This window comes from Chenopodium quinoa, unplaced genomic scaffold (assembly GCF_001683475.1).
Source record: "Chenopodium quinoa cultivar QQ74 unplaced genomic scaffold, ASM168347v1, whole genome shotgun sequence".
Lineage (NCBI taxonomy): Eukaryota > Viridiplantae > Streptophyta > Magnoliopsida > Caryophyllales > Amaranthaceae > Chenopodium > Chenopodium quinoa.
The window spans coordinates 5,136,244-5,151,020 of NW_018743783.1; the positions used below are offsets into that span (position 1 = coordinate 5,136,244).

The 14,777-nt window shown below is 42.8% G+C and overlaps 2 protein-coding genes across 2 annotated transcripts; one reads left to right on the top strand and one right to left on the bottom strand.

Moving 5' to 3' along the window:
- Window positions 1-7,266: 7,266 nt before the first annotated feature.
- On the top strand, window positions 7,267-9,732 carry LOC110684867. The gene is made up of 2 exons (XM_021861307.1): window positions 7,267-9,176; window positions 9,266-9,732. The coding sequence occupies exons 1-2, from the start codon at window positions 8,028-8,030 to the stop codon at window positions 9,548-9,550; spliced, it is 1,434 nt and encodes a 477-aa protein (XP_021716999.1). The 5' UTR covers window positions 7,267-8,027; the 3' UTR covers window positions 9,551-9,732.
- A 132-nt stretch (window positions 9,733-9,864) lies between these two features.
- On the bottom strand, window positions 9,865-11,022 carry LOC110684868. Its single transcript, XM_021861308.1, has 2 exons — window positions 10,682-11,022; window positions 9,865-10,418 (listed from the first exon to the last, which is right to left on the bottom strand). The coding sequence occupies exon 2, from the start codon at window positions 10,413-10,415 to the stop codon at window positions 9,936-9,938; it is 480 nt and encodes a 159-aa protein (XP_021717000.1). The 5' UTR covers window positions 10,416-10,418; window positions 10,682-11,022; the 3' UTR covers window positions 9,865-9,935.
- Window positions 11,023-14,777: the final 3,755 nt, after the last annotated feature.

Genomic DNA, 14,777 nt, shown 5'->3' on the forward strand with positions numbered 1-14,777 from the left:
AAGCGTTCAAAATCCTTGTATTAATATGCATCTATTCTGGGGATTACGAGGTCTATTGCAGGGAAACCTAAAATAGCACCAAACTCTTTCGCCAAAGGGCTAATTTCATCATACCCTATTCTAAAGCAATGAGTATCAACATCCCAATATTCTAGAGCAGTATGAATAAAATCTAAGTCAAGATCTACCCTTTTGATACCATAAATTCCCCCCAAGTGGAACAAATCTAATTCTTTTCTTTCTTTGGCATTAAGAGACCGACATCATTCATGGGTGTATTAGGTAAAATTTTTGGTGACTAGAGACATGATATTATTTTTCTAAGGCAAAGAATTATTTTATTTGCTGAAATTATGAAAAGAATCGGCTGGGCAGGGGGCTATTTATGCACGAATTAGGAGCAGTTTTAATCGGGGTAGAATACGGAGTCAGCGCTACTTGGGGCTAGACGTCGCGATTGGCGCCAGACGCCAAAGCTTGGCGCCACATGCTAAGTGTAGCGCCTGGCGCTACACCAATACGCGTGGCGCAAGCTAGCGCCAATTTACCTCGTCATACGCGCTTTCTAAAACCGCGTTTTTACCTTAATTCGAGTTTACTAATGACTTTACGGCTCCCTTATCTTTTCTAAACATCTTTTTATTCTTTTTTAATTAATATAGCTATTATATTATTATATTATTCTTCTTTGGATTTTATTTAGGTTAATTTCCAAGTTTTTTATAAACCCAAGTTCTTATTTGACTTTTCCTTTTTCATTTTTCTTTTTAGGGGAGAAAGTCGGATACCCTCCATCAATAAAAGTAATGACGAAATTTTTGCGCAAAAGTACTTGTCACACTTTCTTGCACACACAAACATGCACATAATATTATAAATAAAAAATGAAAATAAACATGAAAATAAAATAAACTAATAATAGTATGTATATACAAAATATGTCTAAAGAATGAGTCCAACTAAAAGGCAAAGTTCTATACAAAGTCAAAAAAAAAAATCACAGGAACAAACTACGGCGCCGGGGGACGTATACCCATAATCTCGTAAAACTGCGCCGTACAAGGAGTAACCTCTCCACCAGCTCCGGCTCCAGCTCCATTTTCCTCGGGAGGAGGAAAACTCAGCACGGGTCCACTCCACCCAAGATCAACCTGAGGCTGACGCTGCGGAGGCTGTTGCGATGACGAGCCAACCTCGTACATCTCACCACCTCTAAGAGCCGAGGTAGCCTCTCTCTGGCCTAGCGGTGCAACATGAGCACCCTCAGAGGAGAACCCGAGCCCTCTGCCACATCAGCACGGGCAGCCTCAGAGCGACCGCCTCTACCCCCTGACGTAGTGCAGCAACGTCTCGAGCTAGACCTCGCCGGATCCCTCCGCACCTCAGGTCTCGTGCGGGTATGAGAAGCAATAAGCTGACCCTTCAAAAAGAATTAACTTAGAAACAAGGCAAATCGAAGCGGTAGCGCAAAGACATATGAAAGAAAGACTACCTCCTGAACGACGTCGTCCCGATGGCAGGTAGCCACATTCCTCATCCGGACAAGCTGGCTCCGGAAGGCATCTATACATCGTGCCATCGCCGAAACCACCTCGCGCGAGAGCTGTCAAAGAAATAAGTCAGTAAACGTGCATAATATATATCGACAAAAATTGCAAATAAATAAGCTTACCCGAGTCTGGTGGCGAGGAATCGACCACTCTACGAAGCGCTCGTCCTTAGGAGCTGGAGGAATCATTTTTTAAATCGGCCCGTATGTCCCCTGGTAATGGATAGACATACGAGGGTGGCACAAACTCAGCAGCATCATCCTGATAAAGCAAAACAAAGTCAGTAAAGCATTACTTGGGGGCTACTTAACGAAAGATAAAAGCTGAAAAATCGTACCGCCACATCCTCACCCGGTACAGGAACTAGAGCTAACAACGGCAATAGCTCCTCCGCATATCATCGCCCGGGGATCGTGCAAGACCGCCAAGGGGTACCAGCTCCCTTTGACATGCTCAACAACCTCGCGGTGTCAAACATGTGACGTGGTGGAGGAGCAGGAACGACAAAAGTATCGAAGGAATGCTGTCTAGCAACCCTCTCTCCCAGGTATGCGATCGCTCCATAAGTCCCCAGGAAATAGCGACGCTCAGCAGAATACTATACAGCTAACCCAGGGACTACCAGGCCGACCCACGGCCGGTACACCACCTCAGGCTCCTACAAAGAACATCTATCAGGCGAGAGTCTACCTAAAGCATCACAAAATGGCAAATAAGAAAAGAATCATACCGCGATGATCCAGTCTCGGACATATGTAGTGGACATCCCCACACGACGGCTGCCCCAAGAAGCACTCACTGGAAACCTGCGCAGCGACGGTCTCGCCAGCGCAGCAGAAGGGAAGTACTCGTAGAACCAGATTTACAAGGAGTTAAAATTATCAGCAAGAGCTAGCTAAAATGTAGAGCTAAACTTTATAGGGAATAATGTTTACCTCTACGAACCTCCAAAAACTGGATAGAGAAACATTCGTCCCAAAGGACCGGTGTCGACACAAGTCTTTCAGCGCACGAATGAAGTCAGCATAGGCCAAGCTGGCCCAGTCATAAGTCCCGATCCGGTGTAGATCGCGGTTAGCAGGAAGGTAGTGAATAAACGCCCTACTACCCTTGTCAGGGGAGAACGTCCCTGACAACAAAATAAGCGCAAAGATGCGCACACGCTGCTCTCGGGTGGTTGCACCATCATCGAAAGCCGCTGCCAGAGTCGAGCGGCGAATCCCCCTAGCGCTGAACTAAGACGACTCGACCTCAGCTCGTGCCCGAATGGTAATCGGCCCCAACAGCTCCTCGACCTCGGGAGAAAAGACGTCGATCCCACTGTCGAACGGCAGTGGCACAGAGCTGAACTCCAGTCATGTGATGAGACTGAAGTCGGTAGGAGTGACCATCATCTCACCCCAGGGAAAGTGGAAAGTGTTGGTGGTGTCCCAGAAGAAGTCCACCAGAGCACGCACTACATGGTGACCCCCGCTGGAGGCAACCATCGCCTCAGAGGTCTCTAACAACACAGTGAGACTGCAGGACTCCCATAGGAGCCTCGTCTCGACATCCCTGGCGATGTACATCTTGTACAAATCGCCCAAGCCATCACAGCCGGAACCGTGACAGCGCGTCCTCCCAACAGTCATGCCCCGTCTCACCCTCTCATAAATATGGTGGACGGAGGAAAAGAACAAGGTCCGCTCGTCCCACTTGGGGAGTCGACCAATCGAAGTGGACGGCGCGACGTCGTCCTCCACAGGCTCATGCTCCCGTCGAGTGTCTTGGGACCGTGAACCAGAGCCTCGCTGTCTAGCCATGCTACATTGTGCAGAGTTATCATAAATTAAGGTTCTATAGTATCTAAGGTTCGCCTAGCCGCATGATACTATGTTTGCAAAAAACAGAGTACGTAGTACTAAAACAGAGCACAAATTCAAATTGAGCATATACGGCATTTTTCAAGCAATCAAACAATTTCTTGCAATACTATAGTAATTATTGTGACAAATTGGACAAGAATTGCTAGCAAAAACACCAATAACAAGTCACATTGCATTCTCGACCTCAAGAGGTCCAACAATGGCAATTCACTCATTTGTTCACCAAATTAAGTCAAACAAGTCTCAAATTACTCCCAAGGCAATATATAAACATAATCAAGCAATTGCATGGCATAAAATTTGATAAATAAAGAGAATTAAGCATTCTAAGTTTTGAAATTTCATGAAATTCGAATATAAACATGTGCAAAATTCATAAAATCGGTGTGAGTTCGAAGAAAACTTACATAGATCAGGAAAATGGATGAAAAGAGCTTTGATTTGCAAAAAATTTGAGTGAATTTGTTTCACAAACGAGCAAAAACGAAGCAAATGAAATTCTGCGAATTTTCGAGCAAACACGACGAGCAAAACAACAAAAATGAATAAGAAAGGTGTATTTAAGGAATACCCCGTTCTGGCGTCAAGCTCTAGGCTTTGGCATCAACAATTAGGCTTGGCGCCTGGCGCCAATCCCAGTGTCTGGCGCTAAGGCCTGTTGTGTGGCGCTGATGCTTTTTTAGAGGTGTCAAGACACTCAGCCACTCAGTGGAGTTATTCTATCTTTTTGCAATATATTTTGGGCTCCTTGGTATGCCAGTTAGCCCCTCTAAGCAATTTGACACGATTTTTAGTAATCGGCTTGATTGCACAAAGTGATCGACCTGATTAAAGATCGTCTCACTTAGCTGAAAGCGCCTAAGCATTGGCTCATTAACAAAAGGCACCGACATAGTGGTTCATTCGCAAAAGGCACCGACGTACAGGTTCAAAGCAACAAAAGCGCCGACGTACAGGCATAGCGGGAGCAAAGTTCAAGCGAGCTTTTAAGAATCGACATGCGGAGATCTTCGGTAATTTCTTTGGAAAATTATCGCAACAAATGAGGATGGCTTCAAGCGAGGATATCTTCGACGGCATTCCCTAGATTGTGGAGAGTTGTCACAAACAACTGAAGGTAATTTGAAGAGAAGTTGTCTTCGACCATGTTCCCTTAGACGTGGAAGATGGTCATAAAGGGGAAGAAGATTGTTTCAAGCGAAGCACTCTTCGATAGTATTCCCTTGGACGTGGAATATTATCAATGCGGAAGAGGATTGTTTCAAGCGAATTAATCTTCGATGGTATTCCCTTGGACGTGGAATATTATCAATGCGGAAGAGGATTGTTTCAAGCAAAACTATCTTCGATAGTATTCCCTTGGACGTGGAATATTATCAAAGCGGGAGAGGATCGTTTCAGGCGAAGCAGTCTTCTATATTGGAAGCAGTTACAAGCGTAGCAGTTTTCAAGCAGGATGGCATTCTCTGGGCAGGAGGTCATCAAAACAACAGCAAAGCAACAACAAGTCGGTTACCTTCAGAGACGTGTGCTCGACGGTGCAAGATACGAGTTTCTTAACTCTTTTATCTGTTTAACTAACGCTAGTTTGCAGGTATCGGCGTTACAAGAGTGAATTAGAATCGCAGAACGTTTTAAATCATTCTCCGTCCCTATCGATACTTTGACTTTTGTTTTCAAAACTTGCATTTCTCCAAACTCAGTCAAAGTGGGGGCTTCTATAGACACCCATTTGTGTCTCCCCAAAACCAAACACAGTGATGAGTACCTTTGGCGTCGAATCATAATCGAATGAAGTGAAAGTGTGGAAAGTCTAGTGGTGCGGATAGTTTTAATTTCTTTTCTCTTCTCTCTATTTTTGAAAACTTATTTGAAGAAAACAGCCAATCCAGTTTGGGTAGTCCATGATATGGGTCCAATAGTAGTGTAGTTTGATGGAGCTTGGCAAGAGATTTCCAACGATATATTATAAGCCCAATTCCGATGAATATTGAGAAAGTTATGGCCAATTTACTAAACTGGGCCCGGTTTGAGCCTTATATGCGGCCCAATGATCTAGGGGAGGGCCTAATATAGATTTATCATTCCTAATTCAATTAGGAATGGTTTTAGTCTTCTAGATTCTTCTATAAGGTTCTTTTCATTCCTAATTCAATTAGCATTGATAAATTGACTTTTGTTGACTTTTTGGAGTTTTAATTAAAATCAAAGAGCATTTTTGAGGGAAATACGATTTTATCCTCCTGTACGGCTATTTTTATCTGATATTAAGAAAATGCGTGATTTTCTGAATCAACGCCAAACGCCAGCTGTAGCGCTTGGCGCTATGCTTGTTGCCTGGCGCCAGCATTGGCGCCTGGCGCCAATAGCCAGCGTTGGCGCTGATTCAGTTTTTTGTGCGCCAGACCCTGTTCTGATATTTTATCTTTTTGGATGATTTTCTTTTTAAATAACGTGCTAAAAACTCCGTTTTAATTCACCAACTCTCATCAAGATTCTTTGATTACTCTCTCTCTTTCTCTCTCTCTCTTTTCTAAACTAGCGTCTCTCAAATATAAAAATTCCGCATTCATTAGATCAAGAAACACCTAGCCATATTCGAAGTTGCCTTCGCCCTAGACGTGAAAGGTTTAATTTCAGAGGGTTTGGTCCCAAATCTCTATTTCCAATATTTAATTTAATTGTTTGTTTATTATTTTCCTTGAAGTTACTAACGTGTGTATTTTGTTATTAGAAAGAGGTGCGAGGCATCAAAGTAAGTACTTTAATGGTTTTTATTGATGTTATGATATAGAAATCATGCTTATATTGTTAGTTTAATTCCTAGTATCATGTCTAGGACAGGGTAACTTTAATATCAAGTATGATTAAAAGTATGATGCTTCCTATGTTCTTCCTAATATTTATGATTGTTAGTATTATGTTAGGGTTAAAGATTTGATTTTTATATGCTTAGTGACATGCTAGGGTTTGTTATTGATCTTGTCAGTATCATGCCTAGGATCTTGCTATTATTATGATTTAACATTATTATGATTATTTTTTATGATTTATGATTATAATTGTTATAATTATTGTTATGATTATTTTTAATTATGATTTGTTGTGATTATAATTTTATTATTTTGATTATTATTATGTTGCTTGATTATATATTGTATTTGCTTGATCACGCCTTTTATGCATGTTTAAAGGGAATTAGTACTTGTAATCACGCTTATATAAGATAATTAATAATGTTGTTTAGGGTTAATATGGTTATAATTCAAGTGATCGCCAATAATAGATTTGTTTGTGCATTAATATTCAACCAACATAGATAAACAAGTTTAGGGTTAATCCTATTGATTGTATGTTAGTCAGAAAGCGCACATGAATACGATCAGAATAAAGTAGAGGCCTATTATTAGGGCCGGTTCAATCTCTTTTAGGTAGGATTTGTACCTTCGTCCCCGAACCCTTATTTGGTTCAAGTCCTTATGGAGTTGACGATCTCTTGGATCGTTAAGGGGTGTAACCTTCACCCTGTGAATTGTTTACAAGTTCCTAAAACTTGTTGGCGACTCTTTTTCTCTATCTACTTTCCCTTTTGAACGCCACCGTACTTTAGTGTATGATCACAGTAGGGTTCAAGCTAGGGGTTAATGCTTGAAATTATTCCCTACACCCACATATATTAATTTAATATATTTTCTTTTCCTTTTTGGATTTATACAAGCTTAATTAAATTTAGGTTTGTTTTAAGTCCGATTTATTTTTTATTTTTTCTTTTTTGGAGGAGAAAGTCGGATACCCTCCATTAGTAATAAAAAGGATATTTTGGATTTTAACACCTTACAAAAGGCTGAAAATGTTTTTTAACACCCCCCAAAAAAAAACTTTTATTTTAACACCTCCCAAAAATATAAAAGTTGGAAGTTAACACCAGTTAACGATTTCCGTCACGGAAATTTAACGTGGGTCCCACAAATTGGCTTGAACTTCAATTTTCACCCAGCAAAACACGAAACTTCTTTCTTCATTGAATTCGCAGCAACCTTCTGCATTGAATTCTTTCTGAACCTTCATTGATTTCGCTTTTGAACCAAAGGAGATCTTGGCTGAGAAGTGGAGTGTAGGGTGGTGTCAACGTTGGAGAAGATAAGCTCAGGAGGGTTTCTTCATCATCTTCTTCAACTACAAAAGTGCGAAAGCCGCTTGAAATTCACAGAAAATAAGGTAAAATTGCTCTCCTTTGATAGCAATTTCGTCAATTACTGGTGCTTCATTGCTGTAAACCTTGCAATAATTGGGTAATTAGGGTAAATTTTGGGACCACAGTAGGAAAGCCTTGATAAATCAATTTCTGTAACTGACTATGCGACTTAGGTTAATTGGATTTCGTAATTGAAAGTAGAGATTAATTAAGGTGGTTTATTGTTAATTAAACTAGCAAGTGTGGTTTGTTGATTAATTTATGTTACTGAGCACCTACATTGGCTTGTATATGTTTATTTTCAATTTTTTTATGTGTTTGTTTGTGTGGCTGTGATGGATTTGTTTATTCGTATTGTGCATGTATAGTTACATGGCTTTTAATATGTTTTATATGTTTTTCACTGGTGGGTAGATAATGGGTGACAAGGATAGTTTGGTTGACATCTGCCTTAGAGTGGGAGGTGCTTTTGTCCCTAAAAGAGTAACCAAAAACAGGCAGCTGCTGTGTTGGTGTGGTGGTTGGTGTTACTGGAAGAGGAAGGTTCAAGTATCTAAGTTGGATGTGCATTTGATTAGAACAGCTGCAATTCATGGTTTTGTTAATGGTGATATGGATGTGCCTATGCATTACAGCTGTTGGTATAGGCAGAAGGGGAAAACCTTTAACACTGGGAAAAGGGAACTAGTTAACAGTGAAGAGGTTAAGGGCCTTTTGGAGACAGTAAATGAAGAGGGGTATGTTGAGGTTTTTGTAACAACAGAAGCTCCTAGTCAGCCCATACAAGAGGCCCAACCCAATCCTGCAAAGACAAAAAAAAAGGATAAGAAGGTAGAAAGTTCAAATACATCGACTATTAGGAGGAGCCCTAGGTTTAAGAAGACAGAAACTGAACAAAGGGAGGAGAGTCCACCTAGGAAAGCCTCAGCTAATGCTAAAGTGTTGAGGTTTGATGAAGAAAAGGATGATGGATGTGAAGGATCTGGTTATTCAAGTTCAGACTTTGTGGCTAGGTCCTGTGTGGTGCAGCCATCCAGAGGGAATACATTTGAGGTGCAGCTGAAGGATGACCAGGTGTTGGTTGATTTGGACAAGGAGACCTGCACATGTTACCATTGGGAACTCACTGGCATTCCATGTGTTCATGCTTATGCCTGCATATTGGATATGAGGGGTGACATAGAGGCTGTTGTTGACCCATACTATACCATGGACACATACAGGTCTGCTTATGAACCAGCTGTCCAACCAATGCCTGGCCCAAAGCACTGGGAGAGAGTCAGAATGAGGGAACCACTACCCCCTTCTGTTAAGGTGCAACCTGGGAGACCAAAGAGCAAAAAAAGGAAGCTTGAGCCAGGAGAATGTTCTTCTTCAGGTGGTCAGGCAAGTACCAAGAGGAAGAAGCAATGCAGCAACTGTGGGGGATATAGGCATTATGCCAAGACTTGCAAAGTACCTGCTGCACCAGCTACAGAGCTGATAAAGTCAGCAGGCAGACCCCCACTGAACACTCCTTGGATGGTGGAGGAGAGGAAGAAGAAAGAGATTAGGGCTGCTAAAAAGGTAACACAAGCATTACACCAACTCCCCCTTTGTTTTATATATGTATGTGTCTTTTCCATTGACTTTTTATTTTTATATGCATGTCATAGAGTGCAATTGGGGCTGGACCAAACAGCATAGGAAACAAAAAGTTTCCTCAAGAGCAAGAAGGTTGTCTGCCATTCAGCAAGCGCCCACAGCCACAGTCTTCCTCAGCTAAGCATTCCTCAGCTCAGCCATCCTCTAGTCAGCCATCCTCAGCTCAGCCTTCCTCAAGTCAGCCTGCCTCAAGCCAACCAAAAAGAAAGACAAGGTCTTCCTCAAGTCAGCCTACAACAGCCACAGGTGTTGTAACAAGGGCCAGGCTGCAATCCCTCAACAACCTTACTCAGTGATGTACTCATGCTGGATATCAAACATTATGTCTGTTGAACAATTTCAAACTTTTATTATGTACTCATGACTGGTTATGTAACTTGCTAGTTTTTTAGTGGCTTCCCTTAACAAATTTGAACAATTAGATATTGAATTGTAATGGTTGCATGGCTTTGATTGCCATTGAAACATGTTGAAGTAAGGTTCTTTTGTCAACCTGTACTTGAACTATCTTAGTGTTTCACATATTTCCCATGTTTTAATGTTTCACATGTTTAAATAGGTTGATTAAAAGACAAGGCATAAATAGGAACTTAGACAAGGCATAAATAGGTTGATTAAAAGACATATTTATAACACTTCAAGTCATTACAAGAAATTATAACTACTTAATACAGCTTACTATTACACACCCCTAGCCATTAGGAAAATTACACCCATTGACAAACCTATACAAATGGCCATGCCCACCCAACCAAAACAGCTGATTGAAGACACCTTCCCTTCATTGCACTCCCTGTTCATTCTCTTCCTGTCAGCGTTCAAGGCCTTGCATCTCATCTTCAAATTATCAACTTCATTAAGTAGGCACCTCCTTTGGCCACTGATTTCATCAACTTCCCTTTTCAATTCATTAACTTCACCCTTTAGCAGCTTCTTATCCAACAACAGGTTGTTGATAACCCCTGTTTGCCAATCTGTTCCATCAGGTTGATCAACCCATTCGAAAGCTTTGCAACCCCTTGTTTCTGTTATTGGGTCATAAAACTTACATGATATGAACTTCCTGCCTGGATTCTCCCTTGTCCAGCTAGTGAGCTTGGCCATTGGCACACCACACTTACATTTTCTGGCCTCAGGAGGGGAAGAGCTAACAAACGACATAATCTGCATCAATTTTAGATCGACAGTCACATTTACAGATTTGTACACTGACGAATTAACATTGACAGCAACAAAATTCATTTTTAATTTCATAATACGAAAAGCCCCAAATTCAATTTCTGACGAACCCTAATTTCGCAATTGGGCATTTAGATGCGTACATAACATAATCCAACCATTAATCTGAGTACGAAACAATTGCAAATAATAATTGAAGAGAATTTAAACCATAATTACCAAACAACCGAACAATTGACCGCACTCACCTGTTTCAGCAGCTTCAATCTGTTCCTCTTCTCAAAAATCGTGGAAGAATCGTGAAAGAATTGTTTCAAGTATCGTGCAACAATGCAATGCGCTGCTGCTATTCAATAAGAACAACGATTTCGTTCATTGGGGGAGAATCGTGCAAGAATGGTTCTTATATATCGTGCAAGAATCGTGGAAGAATGGTTCTTATATACAGATCTTTTAAAAATATATCCGTTGGGGTGGGCCCCACTAACAGTTCTGTTAACGGAAGATGGATTTTGGTGTTAACTTCCAACTTTTATATTTTTGGGAGGTGTTAAAATAAAAGTTTTTTTTTGGGGGGTGTTAAAAAACATTTTCAGCCTTTTGTAAGGTGTTAAAATCCAAAAATTTTTGCTCAAAATTAATCATAAATTTTTTGCACACACACATATGCACATAAAAATGAAAAATAAAATGCAAAAATATAGAATAGTCATAATAGATAATAGTTTGTGTATACAAATATGTCTAATAAATGAGTAAGTTGGCAAAGACATTAAAAAGTCAAAATAAAACAGCATAGGTACAACTATAGTGCTGGAGGAAACAAATGACGAGGGATGTTCATCATATCAAAGAACAGCGCAGATAGAGGAGTATGCTCCTCGGCAGCTCTGGTCTCGCCAGGAGTCAGAAACCTCAACTCAGTACCAGTCCACCCAGGGTCGCCCTGGTGATGAATCAGCAAAGGATGAGGCTGCGGAGGCTACAGTGACGACGAGCAAACCTTGTACGTCCCACCACCTACCGGAGCCGATGTTGCCTCTCCTTGGCCCATCGGCACAGTCCGTGCACCCTTAGATGAAGAACCTAAGCCCTCCACTGCCTCGGTCCGTGCAGCATCAGATCGGCCACCTTGGCCACCAGAAGCAGTGCAGCGACGCCTCGTGCCAGACCTGGCCGACTCTCTCCAAGCCTCGGGTCTCGTTCAAGTACGCGAAGGGATATGCTGTCCTTGCAAAAGTAAATAAAGTTAGACGCAAGGAAAATAGAAAAATAAACAATTGAAAGATGAAGAGGGTACCTCCTGAGCAGCGTCGTCACGACGGCAGGAAGCTACATTCCTCATCCTCACTAGCTGGCTCCGAAAGGCGTTAATGCATCTCGCCATCGCCGACACCACCTTGCGCAAGAACTGTCAAAAAACAAAGTCAGTAAAAATACAAGACGAATATAAACAAATATCAAGTAAATAACTCACCCGCGTCTGGTGACGAGGGATGGATTGCTCTACTAAGCGCTGATCCTCAGGAGCCGGAGGGATCATCTCCTCAATAGGCCCGTACATCCCTAGATAGCTGATGGACATCCGGGGAGGAACGAACTCATTAGGCTTAGTCTTGCAAAAAACATCCCTGACAGCAAGATAATCACAAAGATGCGCACCCGCTGCTCTTGGGTGGTCGCATCATCCTTGAAAGCTTCTGCCATAGTCGATCGGCGAACGCCTTTAGTGCTAAACTGAGTCGACTCTACCTCAGCACGAGCCCGAATAGCAATCAGACCTGTTTTGGGTGTTTTTTTCCCTTGGGAGAGTTACAACACGAAGACTGATCCGCTGTGAGCTTACCTGCAAAACAAACGGAGACACCGGTTGGGTGGTGCTCCGCCTCCGACGCACAAGTCAGTTACTTGAAACGGAATAGAGAGAACGGAAATTTAAGTGGGTATATGCTCGGATTCCAAGCTCAGGTCTTTCTCTGATGTAAGAGAATAAGGGTGTAATATATGATTGAATGTGTCCCCAAAATGGGGAAATATCTCCCTATTTGTAGGGTCGTTGGAAAGCGTGCCCCTACCTAGGTCACTTGACCTAGATTCTAGTGGGTTGCGCCGTTTTACGGCGCTCCTAGGGGTTTGGGCCTTTGAAAGCCACCATTTCAGAAACATATTTGAGGGCACCAAGTGTCAAGAGGATGTTGAGCCACATGGGCCATCCTGAGCTTGACACGTGGCGACCTTTCATAGGTGAACAGTAATGGGTAAAATTTTGAATTTCAAATCAAAATTTTCCCCCCACTTTTACTTTCTATAAATAGAAAATTACCCCCCTCCTTTTCACACCTTACGTTCATATTGACTTTTTAGAGAGAGAAAAAGAGAGATTTCTAAAGAGAGAATTTTCTCTGCTCCCGCCTGCTTAACAGCAAGTTTCAAGCTTCCGAGTGCTAGCAGTACATCACCCGGTTCACCGGCTGTAGCGGTTTTCAGATTTTCCAGAGTCAAAGCAAGGTAACCGCCTGTACCATTTTAGCTTTTCTCCCCTTCAATTTACATACCATTTTTTCCGCCTGTATGCCCGGTTTTCTTTAGAAAATAGAAAATATAAATGAGTTCCCATTCCACCCACTCGGCACTGCCTAGGACACTCAGCCGATCCCCCGAAACGGCTGAGTCTAGAACAAGGGGTGCCTCTTCTGGACTGTCGGAACCAATATGCTCATCTCCGAATTCCTCCCTCTATGTGTCTGTGCATGACACAATGGCCACAACGAAACAAACGGCCAGGCTCTAAAAGCCGGCGCACCATGAGAGTGCTAGCCGATGAGGTTTTCCCGGAAGGGGATCCAAGGAATTGGGAGGAGAGCGGATCTGATGAAGAGGCTCCCTCTACCTCCGGGAGCTCTGGAGTAAGAGAAGTGGACGGCGAAGGAGCCACCTCCTCAAATGAAGCTGGCGACGCTGAAGCCGGCCAGGGATCAAGAGTGGAATCCTCCGGCTCTGACCAGGGAGATTTTGCGGCTGACTATCAGAAGCCGCCCAAAGTTGCTGACCATCCCAACCCCAAAAGAACCTGGATGCTGCCAAGTAGCATTGCCCTTCTTAATAGCGGGTTCAGGGCTTTTAAAGAGAAACATCCATTTAGAAGGGGTAGGGAAGTTCTTGTCCCTCCGGCTGATGCTTACTGGCCTGGGGGGACGACATTGACCATGCGGATGACTACTTCATCTGCTATGAGGCAGTTATAGAAGCTGGCCTCCGGTTCCCCCTCCACCCTAGGATTTGAAAAATCCTCAAGGGGTATGATCTGGGGGTTTGGCAGCTCACCCCTAACTCGTGGGTGAACATATTAAGCTACATCGCCGCCTGCGAATTCCAAAACATGAACCCCAGTTTCTCCACCTTCGCTCACATGCACTACTTGAGCAAGGCTCCAGGCGGCCATGGGGCATGGTATACACTGACTACCTTGCCCCAATACTTGATGACTTTGGACAAAGTGTTCAAATGGTCCGGATGAAAGGACAAGTTCTATTTGATTTCCTCTCCAACCCTAAGACACAACCGGACACTACGCCGGTACAATACTGAGCCGGCTCTTCTTGGACGTAAATGCCCTCTCCCGGCACTATCTACTAAAGCCCGGGAGCAAATCATGGAGCCGGGAATTTTTGAGACAACAACTGAGCCCATGGGGGATGGGACTCACATCATAGTTCCCAAAACTGGATGCCCCATCCAGACTTCTTCAAAGATGAGTGCTTCTTGTCCTCCTGCGGACTGAGTACGATGTTTCCCAGGGGTAGGATACTTCTCATCCGGAATGATTTTCATTTTATTTTTATTGCAAACTTGACTTAATTTCTTTCTAACTTGACATTCTTGTTTTTTCAGAAGAAGCCCTAAGGATGGTTGACCAGGATAAGACTCCTGCTAAATCTGCGGCGCAATTGCGCAAGGAGGCGGCCCTTATCAAAAAGGCAGTCGTCGAGGCTACGAAGAAAGGCGGGGTAAGACCGCCTGACTTTATGTTTGCATTATATATATATATATATATATATATATATATATATATATATATATATATATATATATATATACCGGTTGGGTATACTTATATTTTGCTTCTTTCTCAGGAGTCCGCCAAGAGAATCCCTCGATCATTCTCCAAGCTTCTCAAAAGGCAGGGAGATGATCTGAAGGCTCCGGCTGCCAAAGCCGCAAGGAAGGATCCCCCCCAGAAGCAAAGTTCTGCCCAATCCGGTCGTCCAACGACTGGGGGCAAATCCCCTGCTGTTCTGAAGAAACTGAGCGAAAGCTCAGAACAGCAGAAAGCGCCGGAAGCCT

Coding starts and splice junctions, on each gene's coding strand:
- LOC110684867 (XM_021861307.1), top strand. CDS start 8,028: ATGGGTGACAAGGATAGTTTGGTTGACATCTGCCTTAGAGTGGGAGGT. Junction 9,177..9,265: donor AGATTAGGGCTGCTAAAAAG/GTAACACAAGCA, acceptor TGCATGTCATAG/AGTGCAATTGGGGCTGGACC.
- LOC110684868 (XM_021861308.1), bottom strand. CDS start 10,415: ATGTCGTTTGTTAGCTCTTCCCCTCCTGAGGCCAGAAAATGTAAGTGT.